This window comes from Homalodisca vitripennis, chromosome 7 (genome assembly GCF_021130785.1).
Source record: "Homalodisca vitripennis isolate AUS2020 chromosome 7, UT_GWSS_2.1, whole genome shotgun sequence".
Classification (NCBI taxonomy): domain Eukaryota; kingdom Metazoa; phylum Arthropoda; class Insecta; order Hemiptera; family Cicadellidae; genus Homalodisca; species Homalodisca vitripennis.
In genome coordinates, this window is record NC_060213.1 from 82,785,319 (window position 1) to 82,812,244 (window position 26,926).

General features: G+C 33.1%; 1 protein-coding gene across 4 annotated transcripts in view; it reads right to left on the minus strand.

Moving 5' to 3' along the window:
• Window positions 1–6,896: 6,896 nt before the first annotated feature.
• Window positions 6,897–26,926, minus strand: part of LOC124366007 (protein fem-1 homolog CG6966) — a 92,967-nt gene continuing 72,937 nt past the window's right edge. For 2 of the 4 annotated variants that reach the window (XM_046822199.1, XM_046822198.1), the window contains exons 3-9: window positions 22,665–22,865; window positions 21,887–22,105; window positions 18,942–19,131; window positions 16,816–16,979; window positions 15,164–15,364; window positions 8,641–8,873; window positions 6,897–7,750 (exon numbers count right to left, since the gene is read on the minus strand). In XM_046822199.1, the coding sequence (XP_046678155.1) occupies window positions 7,298–7,750; window positions 8,641–8,873; window positions 15,164–15,364; window positions 16,816–16,979; window positions 18,942–19,131; window positions 21,887–22,105; window positions 22,665–22,865 (1,661 nt within the window). In that variant the 3' untranslated portion in view covers window positions 6,897–7,297. Of the gene's footprint in view, window positions 7,751–8,640; window positions 8,874–15,151; window positions 15,365–16,815; window positions 16,980–18,941; window positions 19,132–21,886; window positions 22,106–22,664; window positions 22,866–26,926 lie in introns of all 4 variants that reach the window. The other 2 variants (XM_046822197.1, XM_046822196.1) reach the window with 1 other exon arrangement.

Below are 26,926 nucleotides of genomic sequence, written 5' to 3' on the forward strand. Positions count from 1 at the left end.
CTCCGCATAATGTTCTACTTTTTCTCCCTTCTTGAGTGTAATAGTTTTCAAGTCTGGTGGTGCTTTTTTCTATCTTTTCTGAGAGTTTCCAGTGCAAAGTATCTTTTTGCAGAAGTTTCCCAAGCAAGTGTAGGACTGTTATAATAATTATCCATATATAGACAATAGACAATAGACAATAGACAATTTATTGGCCATTAATAATTTTCAATAAAATTACAATAGGCTTCGTCAAATATTAAGGCTTAAATTACTAGCCTAATCTAAAGTTAAAAATCCTTATGAACGATCTCACAGCTAAAATATTCATTAATCAATCAATCAATCAATCATTTTATTGTCAGAACACAAAAGTGTAATAACAACGTCAACAGTTAAAGGATAACAAAAATCCACACTAACGTATAATTATTAAATACAAATACATTTTAAAAATACATCAACCCTTAAATACATGTTTTTTATTTACTATATTAAAGATTAAAGTCTTTGGTCATTTTGTAAGACATTGTCAAAATGGTGAATATTTTGTTCAATAAAACTAGGCCTAATTTAAAATTACAATTTAACAGTCTAGGTTTAAAATTTAACTAAAAATTTATAAAATACAGAGATGCCAGAGGACCGAAACCAGGTTGAAAGTTACCCTATAACATCAAAGTACTCACTTACACTATACAAGCATCTTTCAGTCAACCATAACTTAATAGCAATTTTAAAACCTGTTTAGGGACATGCCTTTGACGTCACTAGGTAATGCATTGAATAACTTAATGCCTTGATATATAAAGCTGTTTTGAGTGCTAGAGTAATTATATCTTTTTGTAACAATATTATGCCTATTCCTTGTTTCATAGCCATGAATATCAGTTATATGTTGAAAGCCATAGAGGTTTTCTTTTAATGTACATTAGTGTAGAAAAAACATACATTGATGGGAGGGAAAGAATGCCTAATTTTATAAAATATGGTCTACAGTGAGTCAAATCTGGCAAACTGCAAATAAGCCTAATGATTCTTTTTTGCAAAACAAACAACTTATCACAATAGCCAGAGTTTCCCCAAAGGATAATTCCATAGTTTAGCTGGACTATGTACAAAGGCATAATACACACTAAGCAGGATGTCCCGAGTTACTTTATTTCTTAAAGATCTTATCAAGAATATGCCTTTTGAAATCTTTGTTGCCACATAATCGATATGATGTTGCCATTTTAAATCACTCTGCAAATATATGCCAAGAAACTTGAGAGGAGGATCACAGCCCCCTTTATTTGAAAGACTTAAAGTGAGATCTTGTGTTTTTGAGAGTTTAGCTTAAGTTTGTTGGCACTACACCAATCGAGGATGGTCCTCAGAACTGTCTGTAAAAATGGCATTGGTATTATCTACACACTTATCTTGTATACACATTCCCAAGTCATCTGCAAACAAAAAGGTCTTTATACTGTTACTTTGCAAATTGTATGGAAGGTCGTTGATATACAGGACAAAAAAGCATTGGCCCCAAAATGGAACCTTGTGGAACTCCATGGCGTACATACAGTGTGCTAGAAAAGTTGCCGTTTAGGAACACGGTTTTGACGTCTATTTTCTAAATATGATTTTAACAGGCTTACAACAGAATTACTGAAAAAGTAATAAGGTAACTTATTTACCAAGATGTTGTGGTCCACAGTGTCAAAGGCCTTGGACATATCATAGGATCTCAGAACTACACTATTATGGTTCTCAATACCTTCATAGGAGTTGATAATTACTTGTTGAACAGCTTTCAACAGTGCTCTTCTTTGGTCTAAAGCCAAAACTGACTTTTTGACAATAAGTCATTGATTTCCAAAAAGTGCACAAGCTGACCATGTAAAAGTCGCTCCAAGACTTTTGACACTGTGGGCACAATAGATATAGGTCTATAATTGGTCACATAACTCTTTTTGCTCCTCTTTTGTGTATGGGTATTACCTTACTAACCTTCAATAAGTCAGGAAAAACACCTTGAGTGATACTTAAATTGAATAAGTAAGTGAGGACTTCACAAATAAAAACAGAAGCAATTTTTAGAATGGCAGCATTTAGCCCATAGACATCCAGGCATGCGCTTTCTCTTATTTCATTTATGGCTTTAAAAACTTCTTCTACAGTAAAAACATTAATATTAAAACTATTTACAAATCTATTACAATCACAGTTTACACTATTTACATAAAAGATATGGTCTTCTATACTACAAGGCACCTTGGTTCTAATGTCATTTACACAATCCACAAAAATATTTAATTAAATTTATCTGCTGTCAAAGAAACTGGCGTGGGCAGAGGTTTACTGTTACTCTTCGTACAGCTATTGATAATTGACCAAGCAGCCTTGGTTTTATTCAAGGAAGCATTTACCATATCACAATTTGCAGAATAATTTTGCTTTTTGAATTTCATCTTGATAGAGCTTTTTAACTGACTTATAACTATTGTAAATCTTGCCATCAAGATCTATACTATTCTTTAACAAAAAATGCAGCCTATCTAGATCCCTTTTAATAGAAACAAGACCCTCATGATACCAATTGCTACTTTTGCTTTTTCTCCCAGTTGTGCTACCACCAAACTTAGTCCTAAATGGGAAGGAACTATTTACAGCCCACATGAGAGAATCAAAGAACAATTGAAACTTATGATTTACATCACTACCATTAACTATATACATCAAGCCAACTTATTTTCTTTAAGTAAAACAAAAATATATTTTTGTTTTCACAGTTTAGTATTCTAGAATGACCGAACAGGCTTGAAAGGTCGGTTAGATTGTATTTCATTATCGATACATGCCTTAAAAAACTATTGCATTGTGATCGGATACACCAATATGTACTACAGTCGCTGTCCATCTGTCTGGATGCAATGAGGTTATAATGTTGTCGATACATGTACCGCCCCCATCAGAAGTGGCGTTATGGTCTTGTAATCTCAACTACTGCTGGAGTTAGATTAAAACTGTTTATCAAGTTTTGAAGTTGTAGAGTTTCACTAGTGTTAGACATAAAATCTATGTTGAAGTCCCCAGCCAGAATAAGATTGAAGTTCCCACCATAGAGACTGGAAAAAACATCATGTAGCTTATCTAGGAAAGCATAGGTGTTACCTTGTGGTGGACGGTAGAATGACACAACCACAGTTTTTGAAATCACAAAGGAGAACTGCTGCCCCTCGAATTGAAGCTCTTCAACCACTGATGGAAGTCTGTCGTAGATCACAGAGTTTATGTGTTCCTTTATGAAGATCAAAGTTCCTCCTCTCTGTTTGGTTTTCCTACAAAAATAGCTGACAGTACGGTAGCCAGGGATAACAAGATTGCTGATATCGTTATCAGAGATCCAGTGTTCACATATACAAATAACATCTAGATTGTTATTATCAGCAACTAGTTTAAGAATATCAGTTTTATTTATCAAACCTTGTACATTCCACAACATCAGTGAAAAATTATTCTTGTATAGGCCTACGTATTTGGTACCAACACGGTCTTCATCTCCAAAAAAGAATGTTTTGAAGAATCAGAGTTGCCTTTGTTTGAATATCTAAAGCGACTTATGTAAATACCTTCAGGCCAAAAATCTGCATCAAACACCTTATTCCACAGTGATAAGGGAACACCAACCTTAAAGGAACTATATCCTGGACGTCTGTTTTTTAACTTGGTTACTCTCATAATTAGCTTTAGCACTGCCACTCAGATACTCTTTGATATCTTCACATTCCACATTTTCAGAAAATCTTGAAACAAAAACATGTCTGTACCTTTCTACTTACTTTTAGTTTGGCATCAGTCACAGTTGCACGACCTGTAAAAAACTTATGTTTGTTAGCACCAGTCTTGCGCTGAGGTGTGTGTGAGGTGCGCTTATTGTGCTTTTTATATTTAACCTCAACAAAAACCATCATTGCTGTCACTTTTCCTCCAACTCCGTTAATGTTGATTTAGGCCTAGGTATTATAAGTAGGTAGTATAAGTATTATTATAGGTAATATTATAGAAAGGTCCTATTTTTTAGCCAAGAATACAATTTATTATTAAAAACTTGACATGGTAAAGTTTGAACAGCATAAGGTAACAAATTGAACATTTTAATAGCCTAAGGTTGTATGGTAAATTCATGGTTTTACCTAATCTAGCTCTATCTACATTTAACTTATCTTTATTTCTTGTATTATAGTGATGAACATCATTTCTTTTCAAAACCATGTGTGACTTTTTTTCTTACATTCTACTAATACCATCATAAATATACAGATTTACTAACAGTTAAAACACCAATATTTACAAACAAAGGTTTACAATGATCTAACACAGGTGCATCCGCTAAAATTCTCACAGCCTTCTTTTGGATTACTAGCACCTGATCAATGCCTGTACCATTACCCCAAATTATTAAACCATATCTAATAATACTTTCAAAAAATGCAAAGTAGGCCATTTTTATATACCTTTGTGATACTATTTTTTTTAAATTACACAATAAGTAAATAACCCTAGACAATTGTATAATGAATGCCCCTTGTTCAATTTTCCAGTCATCAAATATTTTACTACTTTTAAGGTATGACCTTTCCTTCTGAATTGTTACCATCCCCCACCCCCCCCCCCCCCCACCCCCCCCCCCCCCCACCCCCCCCCCCCCCCACCCCCCCCCCCCCCCACCCCCCCCCCCCCCCACCCCCCCCCCCCCAGTTACATAAATAAAAGAGTATACATAAGATGTAAGAATATTGTTTAACTTGGGGGATGATGCCTTGTAGAAAACTCTTCTTAGGTGTAGAAATGATGTTCAAGTAGCTTGTGAGCCCCTTCTTAAATGACTTGCAGATTAGTCTTTGATGTTATATGGAAGATTGTTGAGTAGCTTAGCTCCAATGTAAGAAGGCTTCATTTCTTTTCCTTTTTAGTGTCAATTTGTGGATGGGCAGAGTAAATTTTGAGCTATGTTATGTATAGTTGTAAGTAGTGTAGCCTTAGGGAGATCTAGGTTAGCTCCATGCAGGATGAATTTTTCTATGCACATATGTATGCATGTATTAATAGGAATATATGGACTTAACACTGTACTATGATACTGATTTGCCAGCATTTATGGCAATTTTTATAGTTGTATAATAGTGAATATTAACCCTTTTAACCCAGAAGAAAGAATTATTGTCTCTTAAAACTGATATGCCCACTTTTGAAAGTCTCATAAAACTGCAGCATGCACAATGCTTTATTTTGTATAACAAATTATTTTTCCAATTTCTACTCAGGTATTGCAATGTTTCTAGTTCCAAATTTGCAAAATAAATTCTCTAACTAAAGAGAGAACTGTAGCTTATCAAAGCAATGTAATAATTTGTTATTATGTGTTTTTTGTGGTTACATATTTTTTATGTAAAAAATCACTTTAAACAATGTAAAACTACTAGAAATAATAAAAAATTACCATGACAACCCAAATATTTCAATTATGTATTTAATTAGCTATATAACATGTCAAGATTTTATACCCTTATGGGGAAAAATAATTTTATAATAAAACCAAATAAAATTGTTATGTGCCAATTTTCAGAAAAATAAAAACAAATACACATCACTCACCAATAGCATAAAATGAGTTCCAATAATCATAAAGTTTGTTTCACAAAATGTTACTAACACTGGACCACAAAATCTACTTACACTATTTACAAATTTTTGCTAACACTGTTTTATATATTTAAGTTTTCACCTTGTTACCCAGTACACTATCAAATCAGTCAAAGACTTTTAAATAAATTATTTATCTTCATTATTAAACTGCCAATAAACTACAAAATACCATAAACACAATTAAATATATATCTTGAGACCAATATACTTTATTTCAAAACATGGTATAGGCGGACATGTTATTGTCCGCCCATACACTTCACGTATTTTCGTCATATTGTCTGCCTGGGTGAAAAGGGTTGTTGAAACCATAAAAACTATATTTACAATTAACACTTGGGACGATTGTCTGTAGTATACATGGAGGCCATCTCTTATGCACTGACATTGTTGTGTGGGTTGTCTCTCACCAGCTGTAGTACCATCGAGCAGATTGTTTTATTCTCAGGACTATTTTCTTCCTTAAAGACTCCATCTGAAGACTATGGGCGTATGGACAATATTTTAAACATTTATTTCAATATTTAATTAACTAGTTGAAATACCAGGGCACAATTTTTACCAGTCTAAATTGAAGCTCTTGGTAATACCAGGACATTTTTTCTTTGGGGCTGGCAACCTGTATGTAGTGGTGAGTATAATTTGGTGTGTTACCATTATTAGTTGTAAGCCTCAAGTTTTTTATTATCATGCTTAATTTACAGTGATTAACTTTACAATGTGCTTACTTATAACACATTTAATAAATTACACTTATATAAATTTAATAGTAAATTTGCACACATGTAAATATTTTTTGGAAATAAAACTATGATTCAATTCAATTCAATTTTATTTTGTATTAAATTTATTTACTAGCATAGTACATTTTAAGACCTTAATAGCTTTTTTAACCTACTTTATGTAAAATTATAAATTTGATTTTAAAGTAATTTTAGAACTGTATTTTAAAATTAAATTAAAATTGTATTTGATATTGTCAATATCTGAATATAAATTTCAACTTTACTACTTTTGCAATACAAATAAAAAATATATTCATTACAAATTAAGAATAAAATAAAATTAGTATTTCAGATGATTACAAATATTGTACTGTTTTGTAAAATATAACCTTGTACTTTTATCTTTCTTACTATTTTTCTACTATACTTTCTATATTAAAAAAATAAACTAATGTGCAAAAAAATTAAGAAAACAGAGGGTAATATATAGATGATAAACAGTTCTTTTCAAATATTTATTGCGAATAATTGCTTAAATATCTGTACATCAGTTGAAATATCACAAATAACAATAAATTTACTTATCTAACATACAACAATCTTAACGAGTTAAGAAAATACAGGGGATTGTGGGAGCAACCGAAATTGAGTAAACCCTGATCATATATATCACACTCGTCAACAAAATCAAAAACGGACATCTGCAGCCTTACTTTCGATATAAAAATAAATAATAAAAAGACTAGAGTATCATGTATAATCGTGCTCTACTGCCGTTTCCCTCTAAATAAAAATATAATACTGCATCGCAACAATCACTCGCAAGATCAAAAATATATATTAGTCTTTGTGGAAAAGTAGGAGGCTCGTAAAGCGTAACGTGTCGTGAACAACCAGTCAGGTTAGTGCTGCAGAACAAACTCATTCAACGAGTACGGGATCTGTCCATGGAACTTGATGTTGTTGTCGCGGACAACACGTGCGGCCAAACAGCTCAGCTTGGTATAATGCAGCGGATTGACGATGTGGTGAAGCTCCTGTCCCTGCAGAAGGTCACGGAAGGTACGGCCTTGACCGTCGCGTGCGTCCAGGTGCGCACCATGTGCTAACAACACCCTAGCCAGCGCAGGGGGACACGGCCGGTTGCTGGCGGCCAGGTGGAGTGGAGTGTTACCCAGGTCGTCACGTGCGTTCACGTCGGCACCCACTTCCAGCAGCATATCCACAAGGTCGGGAGACGGAAAACGACATGCCTGGTAGCGTCCCACCAGCGTTGAGGAAGATGAACAGACAAGATGCAGTGGTGTCTGGCCCAGCCGGCCTCGAACGTTCTGGCTTACTAGGGAGTACAGAGTCTGTGGACAAAATTCAATGATAAATTTCTGTATCCTAATAAAAAAAATATGCAGGGTATTGCAATTATTGTTAACGAAAACTTTGTGCATGTTTATTGATTATAATTGCTTGCAAAATGTAATAGTGTTTATATTTTCATTATTTATAATGTACAATGTAACTATGTAGTGTATGCTTGTTGGCATGTAAATGTGAAATTACACAATACTATTTATTCTACAAAGATCTATAGCAATAGAATTATGCAAGGCTTTTAGCCCTTGGTTGCGAGTCTTTTGAACAAAGTATTTTCAATATTATGTTTATTTACATCTGAATACAGTTTATGATGTAATTTCTATATTATTACACTCAGAAAAATTTGTTTAGTATTTAGATTTACGATACGACTGTTTGTTTATGTAACATACTGTTTTAATTGTATTTTTTCTTACAAAACTTTAACATTCTGATTAAACTGTGAAAATAAAATAAAAATACAAGAATTAATTTAGTACAACCAATATGATTTCTGTGGACCAACTCACTTTCTTCCAATTGGATGCATAAAATAATAACTTTAATATTTTGAATTCTTTTTTATGTACTCTTCAAAGAGAAAAAATAACACCATTGAATAGTAAATAAAAGAGGGATCCTACTAAACCGTTACATCAAATGTACTCAGCTCTGTTATCAAAACAATTTTATTCACAAACTTATATAAATTGCTTGAATTAAGAGAACCAAGTTAGATTTTTATGTTTGAATTTTCAATATTTTAATTTCAAACGTTGTAGTTGTTGGTTTTATTTTTATAAGATGATTATAAATGGAATATTGAAAATGTAGTGTTCCTGCAAGTTGAGTTGTCTAATGTTATTCAAGGTCTCTCTAGGAAGGAACTAACCTGATGAGCAAGGTGGCGTTGCTTGTCACTGAATGTGGCCATGATACGAGCCAGCAGACACGCCAGATGTAGGGAAATAACCAGCACACGGTGTAGATGTGCGGGATCCCTATCTGACGGTGGAACCAACGCGTCCACACCACTGCGCACCTCTGCGATGGCACGTTCCAACACGCTCAGGATGTCCTGAAATGCCACAGCTGGCACACGACGACCACGAGAGTTGGCACGGCCTGTAAATTTTCCGAGTGTGTTTTACTTCTAAATGACAGCATATTCAGTAATTTAATTCTACATTATAAATAAAGAAGATAGACTTGTACAAATTTAAATATTATAACCAAAAACACTAAAGTGAATTCATTAATAATGGTTCATAAAAATATTTGTTTAACTATTAGATATGAATCTTCCTCAAATTGGAGAGATCGTAACTTTATGGTCTGAAGATGCCTCACTTTTTTGTGGAGTCGCCCCACTTTTTTGGTTTCAAAAGGCCTCATTCGAAGAATAACAACTGAATTGGAAATGAGTTACTATTACAAGCAGCAACTAATCTTATGGTTTGTCTATACATTAATGAAACTGGTCTGGTAAAAAGAATTTACTGATATGATCAGTACAAAGGCTCCCTAGAAGTTAGCTGCAGAAATCCCTTTCAGAGACTCTTGTGACTGCACGTTGAATGGTGAAGATGTCTTATAAATAGTGACTTTTTAGGCTTTCTTTTACGAATTTGGGAACAGGAATAAGTCTGCTGGAATCACGTAAGGCAGTATGCTGGCACCGGCAAGGTTGCAACTCCTATCTGGTTATAAACTCCTGCACGCATTAAACATTTTTTTTTATAACAGCTTCCAAAATGAAGATGATTACTTCCTTATATGGAAAGTGATAACTTCCTTATCCCCAACAGACAAGACTAAGGTTATCAACACATGCCACCTCCTGATATGGGCTATAACCTTGAGACAATCTCCATAATCATCTGTCTCCATCAGTTTCAAGGTATTACATTCTAAGAAATTACCATTAGCTTTATGACTGACTAACCTAGACACAAGGCCTAATATATGAGCATTACTGACAGGATGAATACTATACTAAATCTATAAATGGCAAAACAACGTGGAAGTTTTTTCACTATATGAGAGTATAACAATAAGCCCGGACTATGACAACTTCTCAAAAGTCAAGAGCACTTTCTTCATTGAAATTTCGTTGTAAACATTTAGAGTACCCTCCTTCTGATGTTACACAACAATTCCAATGCCCTACTCACTCTTCAAAACATTCACCAAAGCCCTTCTCTAAGAGTATGTTTAATACACCTAAAAGAGCATGTTTCAACTAACTGACTGATTAAAAATGGTATCCCCCATGCTTTTCATACAGTGCCATGAGTCAATTAAATATGTTCCCAGTTCAGGTCAATTAAATTACACAATGAGTAAGTGAAACAATTGGTGCTAGAAGAAGGCTGTAGGTGGAACAAGTTGCAGCAGATTGCTGAGGTAGTGATATCCGCACGTAAGTTGGAAACATCCTCATTCACATTTGTAAATGAATAAAATCAAGTGCACGAAATACTAACAAACCTGACAGACAACACCGAATTGAAACTTCACAATAGTTTTAGAAGCAGTGCAGAAGTTTCTTAGTGAAGTATATTGTGACTGAGGATGAAACATGGATCGCACAATGTGAACCGGAATAGAAGCAGGTGCTTATGCAGTGGATAGAAAAGGGTAAACAACACCACCAAAGTTCAAAAGCCAGAGATCTGCTTCACGACCACTCATTTGGGATGGTTAAGTAATGTTACTAATAGACTATTGAACTAAAGGGCTATAAAATTAATCATGAATGATACACACAACTATTAAAGTCAATGTGAATTTTATAAAAAATAAAGGGTGAAATCAGCAGAGATGTGTTTTAGCAAGTAAAAAATGTGTTGCTTAACCCTTTGAACCCCAGACCAAAATATTGATGGTGGAAAAAACGTACCAAAATCATTTGACCTAAGAACTACCGAGAATCCCCGGAGCAGAAACAGCTGTTTTGCATACTGTTTGTAAAAAATTAATACTTTTGCTATTTTTTATGCTATTGTCTTGTATTACACACCAAAATGTCCAGAATGAAATTGTATGCACAGAAAAAGATTAGTCTGAAGTATAAAAAAATGTTTAATAGCATTAACATAATTTTAAAATATATGTATATAGATTTTTAGGCACAAAAATTGATTTTAAGATTTTTTAATTAAAAAATAAGAAATATTTTTAATATGGGCACCCACATTTTATTTTTCTAAATTTAGTTTTGTGTATGTACAAAAAAAATTATATTGATATCTCTAAAAATAAACTTTTTTTGAATTTTTATATAAAAGTATGCGACTTGTAAAAACCTCTAGGCGTACAACACAAAAATCACTGATATTACCTAAATAAATAAATTAGTAAATAAATAAATAAAAAAATTAGTATTTTAATAAAATACATATAAATATGTATTAATACTCATAAAATAAGTATTTTACGATTTCAAATAAATATGTATTAAACGCATATACCATGGCGACGATATTACGTCGCCCGGGGATTCTCGCAACTTCATTGGCGACGATACATCGTCGCCGCGGGGATCTTCGCATATCTTCTCGGCGACGATATTTCGTCACCTGGGGTTCAAAGGGTTAAATGAAGTTATGTCAAAAAATAAAATGTATTTCAGATAATTATCTCACCACGGACTTATGAAAATACCTCAAGCTGAAAACTTTTGAGCCTCTCCTTGTAGATTTAAGATAAGAAATCATATTTATTTTAATTTTAGTGTAACAAAGGGAAGTTTTAAGTAAAACAGACTATTAAGTTATTAACAGGCTTTTAATACTATTTTGAAAAAAAAAACCTGGAATATTCTCTTTGCTAGTAACTAGTTGTTACTAGTTGTTATTCCAGTTACTTCAGATTTACATGAAATGTCTGTTTAACTGTTTTTACGACATTAGTAATGCATATTTTATGCAACTTACACTTTATAATGTTGTAACTCATAAAATTATTTGTAAATTTACAGTCATTTATGAAATTTACATTTTTAAATTCTTAACGTGTTCTGATATTAGAATTTTGTTTTACTTCAGTACAGTGATCATCCTCTGGTGTAACAAAAATCATGAATTCAAACCAGGCCCTAATTTGTTATGAAACAAACAATACATGGTAAACCAATGATACAATTACGACTGTATGCTTACTTCAGATAAGATAAAGTCAACGCAGATATCATTACAACACTTTCACACTTATACACAGCAATGAGATCATTACTGGCACCTAAATGTTTCCTTCCACACGGATCAGACAGTTTGATAAATAACTAGAAAAATTTATTTTTATTTCTGTAAATAAACACTAATTCTATGTGAGTTTCCTCACACCATTGGGTGAAACCCAAGTACAACGTTTAATAAGTGGGAATTTGTGTTATCTATTCACTTCTATTCCAAGGCTAATAACATGAATGTTGTTTATGTTCGATAAGAACATCATACTGCGTAATACTCATTATAATTAAACATTTTGGTTGACAATATTTTTAAACATTATGGGACTACCCATCAAATACTATTAAATGTAATATAATTTAAACTGGGCTATTAATTAATTACACAATCCATGGTATCAGTTTGGTTTCCACGGTAATTAGGATTAATCTCATTTTATACATTGCTCACATCAAATATTGTATTTTGACATTGTAATTCATTGATGTTCATTAACCCTAGGTCTATTGCGTCAAAACCAACATGTAAATGGTTGCTGTAACAGGATCTGTTGCATTGATACTTAATATGTCAAAGTTTTTTGATAATATTATAATTTCTTGAATGGAAAGTACTCTTATTTTGCAACTAATTGAAAAAGGAGGTTCTATTACAAACTAGGATTTTGCCCACCTGAATGCAATATTGTGAATAAAATAAAATGAAAGGTTTCTTCACATTCACAGTTAACGGTTACTTATTAAATAGTTTACAATACTTTGATAGGTTTTAGAGTCCACCGGTTATATTTAAGTAACAGACCATCACCAACACAGGAAATTTAAATTATTATTCTTTACATTTGTGCAAACAAAACTATAATATCAAAAATTGTGATTTTACAAAAATTACTTTACAAATTACAACAAGTTGTAGCGTCAACACATAAAATTGTTAACATTTTCATGTGACTATATAAAAATATCACTTTCAAAATGTAATTTTTTCAATAAACAACTATTGACATTTCAGAAAAAAAAATAAAACAATTTACTTTTATGTTAAAAGACTACAGTATGAATGTTTCAAGCCATTTACATTTTTATTTCCGCCATATTCATTTCTTCAATTATTCATACATATTTGATTTATTCTGGTATTTTACATACCTTTGTAATGAAATATAACTTTGAAACCTAATTAATATTACAATCAAACTGCTTATTTTAAATTGGTATAGTATAAAAGTTTTTATTCCGTAGAAATTCTTATTTTGATAAAGTATTATCAACGATGGATTTATTACAACCAAAAATGGATATTTGTTACAGACAATTTATTTTCCTACATATAACAGATTTTTTACATAAAATAATTCATAAAAAATTTCTTTCCCCACAATTACAAAACTTTTTATACCTCTATACTCCTTATTAAGTTGGGCAACTTCTTTATATGTTTAATTTTCATCAAAACGACTAACGATTATAAAAAGATAATGCCTAAAAACAAAATTTATTTATTTTGAGTAAGAAATGTTCCAGACTTTTTAGGGGCAGTTATTGTTTCAACAAATTGCATTTTATAGCATAGAAATTTTTTGTAAGCGGTATCATGAGGGTGACTGCAATAAGCTGATTTTGTAGTATACAAAATGTAACTAAAGAACTATGTGCGGCAATGTACAATTAGGGTAGATTTTGTAGGCGCTGTGATTTTTTAAAAAAGATGCACTGAAATGGAGACCATTTTGAACATTTACCATTGCACAGAAATATGGCTAACAAATATAATTATAACATAACATAACATAATGAAACTATACAAATACAAGATTGACAAAAATAACTGGTGTCTGCTATTTTGATTGCTCTTACAGACTGGAATTACAGACTTATTTTTCAAATACCACTAAATGTTTTGCAATATTAACAGAGTTTTTGCATACAAGTAAGTTGTTAAGGAACTAAAATATGAACAAAAAGACATAAAGTAGACAGTGGATCATCAATACGGCACTTCTCCCATACATGACAGTTACCAATCACTTCATAAACGTTTCTACAGTTGAAAAATCTTCACTGTGGCATATAAATTCTTGTGAAACAGACAAGTTTGTATTTTTAATTCTATTTTTTTATTAAACAAAACACTTAAAGACCATGCAATCCACAAGTAAACAAACAAAAGACGTAGTAAATACGTTTTAAGTCCAGTGGATATGATGGAAATTAAAATGAAATAAAAGGTAAAAATAGAACATTACATTCATTCACGGCTGCACACATAACTAATTATTAAGTGATTCACATTTTGCATCGCTATGCAGCAACAGACAATTGAAAGGTGATAAAATGTTTAATGGATTAAAATATGGTTACATAAGAACAGTGAAATGCAGGTCTGACCCGTAAAATGAACTACAAAATATGTTGACATAAAGAGATTTTTTATGTATTGATAATTTTTGTCCACACTTTCAGTCTATGAAATTTTACAATTTTGTACAACAGCACTAAAATTTTAAAATGTGTTATTTTTTTTAAATTTTGCTAGTTAGTTAATAAGAGGGAGCACTAGCTGCTGTTTGTACATCTGAGGCTCTACTTATAACATGGAACTAAAGTTTTAAACTATTTTATAAATAGAGACTTGTTTAAAATCCATATATATCATTCACTTTGGAAACTTTGATTTTAGTATCTCAATGCAAATGAATTGTTGAGAACACGATTATTTGTTAATACTAATTGTTTTTAATTTTGATTTAGTATAAGATTTTCCACAAAAAACTATTTTTAGTTAATTATAAACCATTAGTAAGAAGAGATAATCATATTTTCATATTTCATTAGCATTGAGACTTAAAACTCGTGTTTCTGAAGTTAAACATATATTAATTTTGGACAATTTCCTATTTATAACATAATTTTAAATGTTAGCACATGTTAAAAGCAGAGCCTCAGATACACAGTCAGCAGCTGACTAGCATGGTCTCAGGATTATGTCCTACCACTGTTGTTATATCTTCAGTGTTTTTATAATAAGAAGTTCTTTTAAAACCGGTGCTCAAATCTATGTTGTCTAGTAGGTTCCACCGTATCAATATTCAATGACTTATTTACAACCTCCGATAACGTCAAAACAAAAACAGTGCAGTGCTTTAGTTGTAAAACGAGGTAATAATTAAAATTAAAAAGAGGAAAAAAGGCAAACAAAAATTGTCCTTACAATTGGTGTTACCTTCCTTATCCATCATGAAAGAGAACAGCTCTGTGAACGAGAATAGCGAGGACTGTGTCATCGGGTTGAGCGGTTCAAGCATCGTCTGCTGCATCTCCAGTGCGTAAGACCAGAGTGCCACACAACGTGCAAACTTGCCCGCGTCCGCGTAGACAGCACCGCGGTATCGGATGTAATAGCTAGTGTCCGGGTGGGCGGGCCCTGCAAAAAAACATGTATTGTTCTTCATAAAAACATTAATAGCTGAATCACAGAAAGGAATGGTCATGAGAAGATTGTTCTCAAAACATAATAATTTTTGCTCATTTAGGATAAGGATCTGAGAAGACCTCTCAGAGCATTTAGTCCCTTGCGCTTCTTCTGATGTGACATGAAATTTAGGACAGTAAGGTTAGGGGGTAGAGTCCACCTCCTATTGAGATCTCTTGCTATCTTAGGGAGAGTTCCTGTCTCAATAAAATAAATTCATTCTATTTATTTAGCAAATCAGTTATTTCTTAAACAAGCTAGAACAATAATTAAGGAAATCAAGTTTAATAAACAATAACTATTAAAACTCAAGAAAACTATTATAGCAAAAGTTGATAAGACAAGAAACTATGATGGGGTCTGATGTACGATATAAAAGATTTATTATCTATAAATCTAAATTAATTTAATACATTTTGTGCTAATTGTATAGAAGAAACTTTTATTGCCAAATAACGATAATTTCTAAATACATGTATGTACAATGTTTGTCTACAAGGGATGTACTGTAGTCGTTCTGATCGTCAAATAATTAATACTATCACTAACAGAGATGGATATAATAATATCTTACATCCTACTAGACGTATTCTACACTGATATTCACTGACAGCCTATAGACCTACACAGATATTGGAAGAGAAGTTAAGCATAAGCACTCAAAACATTGCTCTGAATTTTGATAGAAAAATTTTGTTTCTCCCAATAATTAACTGACCAGTATGCTGACAGGTACGCTCAGGAAAATCTCGCCATCCAGATTAGAGAAACGTGTTAAAGGATACCAGTTCAGGTTTGGTACAGATGAAAAGCGTAACATATTGTAATCTAAGTAAGCGTGCTCTTTTTGTATAGTACAAGATCTGGTCCAGTTGCATGGAAAGAAAACAAGTGACGAGTTTTTATAATTCTGCAGTATGGGGACCTCGATTGTCGTTAGTATCATTTTGCAACCAAATTAGGACGCTCAGTGTTCAAACTAAAAAATGTAAATTTTTTTACCAGTATAAGAACAAATGACAAGTATAGAGTGTTTGATTATTACCACCTTGAACTTCTAGAACTCTCAGAGCTACCTCGCTAACCAGAAATTGGTTGTTTTTACCTCATTATAAACCTAAGCCAGAGTTTTTCTCTTTTAAACGAGATAACGGATGATGCTGTGTATTTCGCATTTGGCGGGAGATTGGATTGACATTTTTCACGAAACGTATTGTTACGTCGACAGTTCTCAACATACAGCCCTCGAACCGGTCTCTCTGCAAGTGCCGTGTAGCCACATGTTGAAAAAAAACCCTCCGGCCATGAGAGCCTCAGTACACTTACTTTCTGGATATGCCGTGTATATCCTTACACCAAAAGTTGTAGGTTTACAATAATTGTTCAACTACATGGCAGCTCACCCAGTATCCGTTCTCGAATAAGTAACGCTTGCATCCTCATCTCGTCTGGGTCTGCCAGCAGATCTTCCAATTCTTCAGGGACTCTGATCTCCCTTGTGTGTTCGTACGCCTCTACAGTGATTGGCTGCAGTGGCTTCTCCATCGGCATCTGTCCCTCCTCAAACCTGTGACAATTCACAACCCCATTTGGAGATTAACTTTAAATTATACAATCAATCAGTCATCCTTCCAACGTAATAATTGAATTGCAACTCAACCTCAACCAAAAATAGATTGCAATTTTGTACTAAGTATTTTATATTAGAATTCATAACATTTGCAATAACTTGATACAGTAGCCTCGCTTTGACTGGAGGATTGACCAGAAAACAATATGCCCGAATCCAATAATGTGCTCTGATGTTAAATCACCACAAAAACTGTAGAGGAACTAAAAAGAATTCAAGACTGTCCAGGAAGGAACCAAGAACATCGCTATCTTTCATTTTCGTTCAACAACAACGTTTCAAAAAGTAGCTGGTTAAAAGGTTGTTAATGTTTTAAAAACTTAAACTGGTGGACAGTTGAAAGGTGGCTGGTTAAGAGGGAGGCTACTTTATGTAAAAACCAATACCTCTAAACTAAAATATAACAACATTTCTAGCAAATCAAGGTTTGACGATGAAAAAATAAGGCACAAACATATGAATGCAATACATAGCATGTTAACTCATTTCATAAACTGGTAGATTGTTACTCCTAAGCCTTTTTATTTATAAAACAAAAAATAAAAACAGCAACCTTTTGTCTGATCTAAAACTGAACTCTGTTTTAACAACAATGAAGAGCCCAAATTGTCTTTTAGTAGGTATGACATTTTTCCACATTTTATCAAAGGATATAAATTTCCGACATACAAAATCACTTGTCTTTTTAACACTGGTAGTTACTAGATATCAGATGTCCTAGAGAGTGATGGATGTAATAATGGCTATCTTAGTAATATTTCTTCAAGTTGTGATTTTAAAATAACTGTACTGTTGTTACAAGCAGACTAGCGAGCGAACAGTGAGTCAGGGCTGTGAGGGAGGGAGGGTGAAAGGTCCAGTTATACCCCTCCAACTCCTATATAAGTTTCGTATACAGCTGTCAACTCTGTGGTTCATGATTTAATTTAAAAAATCTTTAGAACAATGTTGCAGTGTTGAATTTTAGGTATGGTAAAATTGTCAAGATTAATGTAAGGTCATCAGAGCAGTGTCTGAGTTTTCATACAATAAACAATTTGTCTTCTGACAGTTTTGTTTATATGTAGGCAAGCTGAAAAGGATTTTTTTTACCACTTATTGATACTCCATCAGAACAAACTACAATGCTCCATATATTAACATATCAGACCAAGATAACATATGTCTTTACCAAGATTCTATTAGTCTAATTTTTCTGTGACAAATCAAGACAATCTGAAAGGACTGGGATTTGTGCCTGTTTAAGAAGTGATTATGAAGACAGCAAAGGTTATGAACTCATTTAATTCCTTTTAGTCTACACAAAATTTTAACTATATAAAAGCAGAACCTATTTTTAATGAAAAGTAAAAATGAATGATCAGTGTTGCTAGATTTTGTGGGGATAATTTGTAGATATCGTTAATAAAAATATGACCTGCAAAAGATGTATAACTAATTAGGCTTGTTTCTTTTTGCTACACTTCCAGAGTAAATATATAGAATCATTCCATTTCATTTCAATCGTCACTAAAACAAGAATGGGCGACAATGAAATCCGTACTTAAGAGAAATTCTTCACTTGATCTAACAAAAACCTAGTATTTTGTTTTTATATGGTGCGAATTGACTCTTTGTCTTTCGACTGTTATCAAAAATGACTTCCAGCATTGTATTGCACAGTGAATATGAAACAGTCTAGCCATTGAGGAGAAGAATATTTTGATTTTTTACCCACACCTCATATCTTTTTTTTTCTTGAGGGAAAAGGACAGTTTGTCCCTGCGCTTAGTCCTAATAGGACCTTTGCGCCTCCCTTACTTTAATTTTGTGTCCTCAAAGTCCAGACTACACTTATACATACTAACCACCTCATATCTCAGTCTAGCATATCTCTCTTCCCCTGAACTAATATCTCACCTCAGCGCCATGGCTCGCTTCCACAGGTCTAGCGCTCCGATCATATCACGTTTCTTGTCAACGTACGTCGCCCCGAGCAGTTCCAGAGCCTCTATTCGGTCACTCCTCGATACCAGACTGTCCTGCTCTATCAGGTACTCCACAATGTGACTGTGTCCTGTCACACTTGCGGCTAACAGAGGTGTCATTCCTGCAACCACATTTACAACAATTACAAGACAGAGGTAACCACCAATAATTGTGCATTAAATAACAGAGGTGTTATTCCTGCAACCACATATACAACAATTACAAGAGGTAACCACCATATGTGTGCATTAAATTAAATAACAGAGGTGTTATTCCTGCAACCACATTATACAACAATTACAAGAGGTAACCACCATATGTGTGCATTAAATAACAGAGGTGTTATTCCTGCAACCACATATACAACAATTACACAGAGGTAACCACCATATGTGTGCATTAAATAACAGAGGTGTTATTCCTGCAACCACATATACAACAATTACACAGAGGTAACCACCATATGTGTGCATTAAATAACAGAGGTGTTATTCCTGCAACCACATATACAACAATTACAAGAGGTAACCACCATATGTGTGCATTAAATAACAGAGGTGTCATTCCTGCAACCACATATACAACAATTACACAGAGGTAACCACCATATGTGTGCATTAAATAACAGAGGTGTTATTCCTGCAACCACATATACTACAATTACACAGAGGTAACCACCATATGTGTGCATTAAATAACAGAGGTGTCATTCCTGCAACCACATATACAACAATTACACAGAGGTAACCACCATATGTGTGCATTAAATAACAGAGGTGTTATTCCTGCAACCACATATACAACAATTACACAGAGGTAACCACCATATGTGTGCATTAAATAACAGAGGTGTTATTCCTGCAACCACATATACAACAATTACACAGAGGTAACCACCATATGTGTGCATTAAATAACAGAGGTGTTATTCCTGCAACCACATATACTACAATTACACAGAGGTAACCACCATATGTGTGCATTAAATAACAGAGGTGTCATTCCTGCAACCACATATACAACAATTACACAGAGGTAACCACCATATGTGTGCATTACATATTTATGTTCATCTATTGAATTAGCTGCTTCTCATTCTGTTCTACACATTTAATAGTTGATCAACTCAATTATATAAATAAACACAAACATGTCTAATGAGATTCACACTGAAAACATTCTGAGATTTTGGACTCTTAAATAACTTGTAGATCATTCTTTCATTTTCACTCCGTGAATATGTTTTTTTTTTTTTTTTTTTTTTTTTTGTTCTCTTAGGACAAGAAGCTTATAAATTGCACTTAGTCCTACAAGAACCTAAGCACTGCTTCCACAGTGACAAGATATTCAGGATGGGTAAGGTTAGGGGATCAGGGCCGCCTCCTATCGAGGTCCATGAGGAAGAATTAGGGCACTAATCTCAAACTCATGTCCCCCAGGAAGAAGGGAAGGCCAGCTCTGAACTGGCCTCTCCAGTCAAAGCAGGTAGGAAGTAGCACACCCTTGTTGTAGCAAGAACCTCTGATAATTAGGGAACGAACCCCACCAACTCCAAGAGTCATCTCCTGCAGTAGACTAGACTTTTCGAATTACCCTTGCAACCCAGAATTTCAACATTTGCGATTAGTGATGTGACGCTCCTGGACATCCATAAGGTTGCCCAGATTTAAGTGACACATCGGATTTTGCTGTGTCCAGTGGTAGGTACAAATATAGCCCTTTGGGAGTCTGCTAATTCTTGTAGACAGGCCTGATATTGTAACACATTGACCTTGTGATAATTGTGTTACACGTTGTGCATATGCTGCACAAATAAGCACTGGTGCACACAGGTGAGAAGCTAAATATATTAACCAACCGAATTTCTTCTTGCTAAAAGTTATTGTAAACCTAATTCATTAGGTGGAACTGCAATTTGTGCTAGATTTATGTAAAGACCTTAAAACTGTATCACACAAATTGCTAATTGAAAAACTAAATTATTGTGGAGTAGGCGGTAATGATTTCTCATCTCTGTTCTCTAATGATCTCTGTTTGCTTCCTAACTATCTAGCAGGTTCCAGCAGGTAAAACTCGGTGGGAAAAATTCTGAATTGAACCGAGTGGTGGCTGGGTTGCCTCAGGGCTCCGTCCATATTGCATAGTTTATAAATATAGTTAGGCATGTTATATTATTTATGCTATCTTAATATTTGACAGTTGAAAAGGTGGAAAAGTTCCGGTTCCTGATTTTTTTTACTTTTTGCAACATATAGGGCTTAATAATGGTAAATTGTCAAAATCCTGCTATTATTATGTTAGTCCAAATTAACTATTATACTGATTAAAATTCTTTCCTGGAATTCACCAAGAACATAAACTAATAAAACATTCAATAAAAAGATAAGAGTGATGATCAAGGAAACAATATAGTATGTAACCTGTCTGTGAAAAGTTCCTGAACAGTTAGATGACCGTTTTTACTAAACTACTTAAAATGATCCAGTCAATTAGAATATGCACTGAAAACTGATAAGTATGAGTAATTACAGATGATTGTATTAACTAGAAGGTGAGTTTACTGACAAAAAAATCAGACTGATTGCTGACTGAGATAATCATGTACAGACTAAGGAAATGAATAACCATATAGGTATTGAAAATTCGAATCATATTCAAAATAAGTCTGCTAACTGATATAGTCATGTACATGTACAGACTAAGGAAATAAGATAACCGTATATTTACTGTAAAATTAGAATTGTATGCAAAATGAGAAAATGAAACTGCTAACTGATATAACCATGTACAGATTAAGAAATTAAGCTGACTGACATAATCATACACAGATTGAACGTCTGTCAACTATTAGATAAACTAAGTTAACACGGACATACCATAAGAGTCGACATCCATCTTGGCGCCTTGCTGTATGAGCAGCTTGAGTATGTCGAGAGAGCCACTCTCCGCACAGTCGTGCAGGGCCGTGTTGCCCTTGACGCTCTTGCGGTTGACATTGGCTCCCAGCGTAAGTAAGTACTGGGCGATGCGAAAATGACCCTTGTAGCAGGCGATCATCAGACAGGTGTGGCCGTGTCTGTTGCTCACCTCAATGTCTGTGGGGATATAACAAACACGTGGACATCAGTTGATTTACTGAACAGTGTGCAAGTCTAAGAACAATCTAACACCAACAATGTAAATTTTCATAATTATATGGTTAGCCAAAAATTATCACTGATGAAAGTGTTGTTAAATTCTGATTACCAATTTTATAACAATATTTAGTTTGAGGAATAAGAAACTATATTTAGCTTTATATAATACAAAATGATAGCTTTATTTCATATTTTCCTCCTCTAGCGTAATATTTTAGTTCATTATTTCAAAACCAACAAAATGTATTTTGTTCAAATATTTCAGTCAATAAAGAATAACTTTAAGTTATATAATTTTTAATTTGTCCCAAGTAAAACATTGAGTAAAATATATATAGCAAAAAACACATTACTTCACAACATTTTGTTGAAATTCTTTTAACATCAGACAGTGTTTACCAATAGCTAATTGGAGGTAGACGCTTTACAAATACATAATTGAGCAAACATTCATAAATATCTCGCAAATTATAAAAATAACTTAAAAGGCAATGTATATTTGACACTGAAAACATACCTGCACCTTCTTCAATGAGGAATTTAACTATCTCAAAGTGTCCATCGAAGCAGGCAGCTCTTAGTGGTGTGGAGTTAGTACGAGTAGTGGAGTTTACACTGGCACCTCGTTTTACGAGAAACTTGACCACAGGAAAGTGTCCTGCGGCTGCGGCGCACCATAACGGCGGCGCTCCCTCTATCGTTTCCCCATCAAACACCACTGCAACAAACAACACATAATTGGCTAGATAATACAAGCTTGACTGTTTCTTATTTTGTTAAAATATTTTTCAATACTTCCTTGAATTCATATTTTTTTACTGGTGCTGTTGGTAATATATTCGTAAATTTTAAACCAGGAAGAAAATATTTTAATTTAATTCTTCAATTACAATATTTTTAGTTGGTTATAATATTAATTTTAAGTCTTGTTTTACTCTCATATACAAAGAACTTTTATGGGATTTCAGCATAACATTGATAAACTCCATAGTGTTGATAAACTCCATAGTGTTGATAAACTCCATAATGTTGATAAACTCACTCAAGTTTAAGATCGCTATTTTGCAGACGCTGTGTAAAAAATGTTCCCTTGTACTTATTTTTATTGGCAACTTCTTCTGACGTGTCAAGAGCCAAAATTTAGAGCACATGTGAGTTCTGACCTTTAACTACCAAAATATCAAATACTACACTAACCTTATGATTAAAAAAAAAACCAAAACTGTTGTATTAACACATTTGAAAGAAAAATTTGAAATTTTACAGATAACTCATTTGAGTTTAAACTTAAATTAAATACTTTAGGTGATGCAACCAGTTTTTGACTGGATTTCATATTGTTACAGACTTTCCTGCAGTCAGAAAATATAACTTGTTTTATCATTCCACAGGGAAATCAGAAAAAAAAAAAAAAAAAAAAAAAAAAAAAAAAAAAAAACACTATAATTTAGAGTAGTTATTTGAACCATCTTGGAATCAGACCCACCAAAAATCAGCTGCAAATAAGAATATATTGTGTTATAATTTAAACAAAAAATAAATATTGAAATGTTTATTACTTTGGATCTGAACTGCTCAGCTTGGAAAAACTTTACAAACATAATCACAGAGACAATATAATTTTTTACATTGCCTATGAAACATGACTGAAAAGGAATAACATGTATTTTTATATGTAAAACATTCAAATCCCTTATGTAATATTTCATTATAAACGTGTTTTTTATTATTAATTAATTCTTTAAGTAGTCATTAAAAAAATTATTGTCCTTATAAGGTGAATATTTGATATTATGTTCATATTTTTCCTGCCTTCAACAAAGTTATCATATAGAGAGATATGACTCTGATTTTTTTTAAATTAACCCTACAAACAATAATCACACCACATTAAAACAATGTTTTTGTGGGTTTGGTATTGAGAAAATATAATTCGAGTTTAAATATTTTCCTTATTTTTAAAGTTGTTTTTTTATCTGGGTTAAAGCTCAATATGAACATTGTAAAGGACCTACAAGTTTAAAACAATAAAAAGACCACCACATTTCTTCAACAATACAGTAAATCAGATCACAATATCTACATAAATTGGCATAGCAATAAAAGCATGTTGTTGACACCTTACATCTTGCTTAAGCAATACAATCTTGAGTAAAGCAATTTATTGACAACGATTACAGTGATACTTGAGTCATCAGTCTCGAGTACATGTGTCATTCGACCTAACAGAGCTGGCTAGATCAACTCACTCGCCAGAACAGGTTTGTGGTTTCAGGTACTCGTTTGTTTTCCATCAAGAAATGACAGAAAAAAAATTCTTGATAGTTTTAATCCACAAATAATCAAAAATTATATTTTTGTTTCCGAAGTTTGTAGCGATGTAAGAAGAGACAAGAGTTTTGAGAATAAATCATTGTCAATCTTTGATTATAAATCCAACTTAAGTAATTTTTGGGCACTATATATATATCACAAGTGTTTTATATAATTTATATTTCTTCAAGTGGTGGAGGTAAAATACAAAAGGTAAACAGTTATAACCTTATCTTCCCACATTTTCAAAAACTAAAAGGAATTTTCGATTCACAAAGAGAATGTCTATAGTATTTAAAATTCGAGTCCCACAAATTTTGTTGTTCTGAAGTTTATTCGTTTTTATCTACAGGACAACTGATGTTATGAACAGTAATGTAAACAAAAAACTTAAACGTATAGTACTACAATTCTTAAACCACGGTAAAAATCATTAACACCACTCTGACTTTAATACTTTCAGCGGTAGAAAAGTAATACTCTCGTCACATTATTGTCTCCCGAGGTAATATTTCCCTCATACATAACTAACACAGCCAGTCCCGTAAGTAGGTGGCGGTGAAGGAAGTGAGGAGTCTGGCCTCTCACACTCTCACGTAGCAGCACATCCAGTAGCCATTGTCTGCATTACTAATTGGGTTACCTCAGACACCAGACAGTCTTGTGTTATGACACCAACACTTATCATGATGTAATATCATAACCGACTTGTTACCTTACACAGACTGCCCAGTTTCACTGCAATATTTTAAGTTTAGGCTTCTGATTATTATACATATTTAATGCTCAACATATGTAAAATCTGCCTGAACGCATATTTGGCGTTATACATCAATATAAGTATACAGAGTCATCCAAAAGTCAGTGGCAATCCCTGTCATTTCTAGAGGGTATGACCAATTGAAATAAAAATTTGGGGATTTCTGTAGCTTAATAATACCTACTTTTGCCGCATAAAAAAAAAAATCATAATTATATGACTCTGCATACTATCTAAATATCATAGCAAGCAAGATATTAAGCTTGGAATGAGGTAGGTTTAAAATTGACATGTCATGCCATATCAAAAATTCTCTGGAGGAATGCACCCCAATTAAAAATTTACAAATTGCAAGCCCCTACATTTGACAAATTGTTGGAAAGGGTCTCTATCCATCAATGTTTCAATATGGTGACCGGTAAATAGGGTTTTCAACTATTTACAAACGGATTTGCACGAAACTTGGTTTGTGGGGCTTTATCAGGTGAAAAAATAATTTGTAACATCAGTTTTACAAATTATCCACTCATTTCATCAGAGAACGTTGCGTCCAATTACAGATAGGAATTTTCTTTTACTTAAAGTCGTTGTCTGTTACCAACCTAGGCCCGTTACTTTACTTTATTTTCAGTACTACTGTACAGGGAGCAAGGTTTGTATATTTATGTATGCACGTATGTGTGTGTTTTTCGTATGCTAAATATATCTGATATATATATATATGATTAAAACTTATCAGCAATGTAGGTTGACCTATCTTTTTTTAACGACTTGTACCCACGCATAGGCTTGCCTATGTAGGTACTTTTTCCTATATTTTAAGAAATGTTTATGTTTTAATCATATATTTAAAATTATTGTAGTATATATTAATCTATTATGGAATTGTAATTTCTTCATTTGGAAATAAATAAGGTTTTGGATTGAATTGAATGATTTGAATTTCCGAGATGGCGTCATCACACAAAGGAAAAAGAGGTTATCTTCGTCCCCTGGCAGATTTTAATGAAAATCGGTATCTAGGGTGTTTTTAGAATCAGTGGTAAAAACGGCATCAAACGAGTCTGGAATCTTAATTTTAATTTAAAATGGAAAATTCACTTAAAACAAAATGTATAAATATTGTCATTTTTAACAGATAACGGAGCCCTTTATGAATCATTAAATGAGTACATTGCCTACCTACAAATACCAACACAGCACTATTGATAGACAGATAAGTCAAGGTAACACTGAACTACTAAGGCTGCCTCACTGTACAGAGCTCTAGAGTTTTTATATACACCAAGCTACAAGTTTAATGCTCGCTGCAAACATGTTGGAAAACATGAGATACAGCTTAGCGTAATGTTGAATTGAATTATATAAAACCTTACCTTGACTGTCTGAAAGAACAAACTAATGTTAATCGTTTTAAGAATGCAGTCTTTAAAAGCTTAATTGGATCATGGACAAGTCCATAGTCAATCGTAGTTATTTGATTATCCATACTATCTAAATATCATAGCAAGATATTACGCTTTAACTGAGGTGGATTTAAACTCAAAATGTCATGCATTCATTACTTTTAATCAGTACTGTATTTGAATATGTAAATAAACTGTACATAATATATACACATAAATAAATATATACATACAATTTTAATCCACTACCATGTCAAGTGATATCTTGTGAATAATGTGTATTATTTTAAATTTTACGTA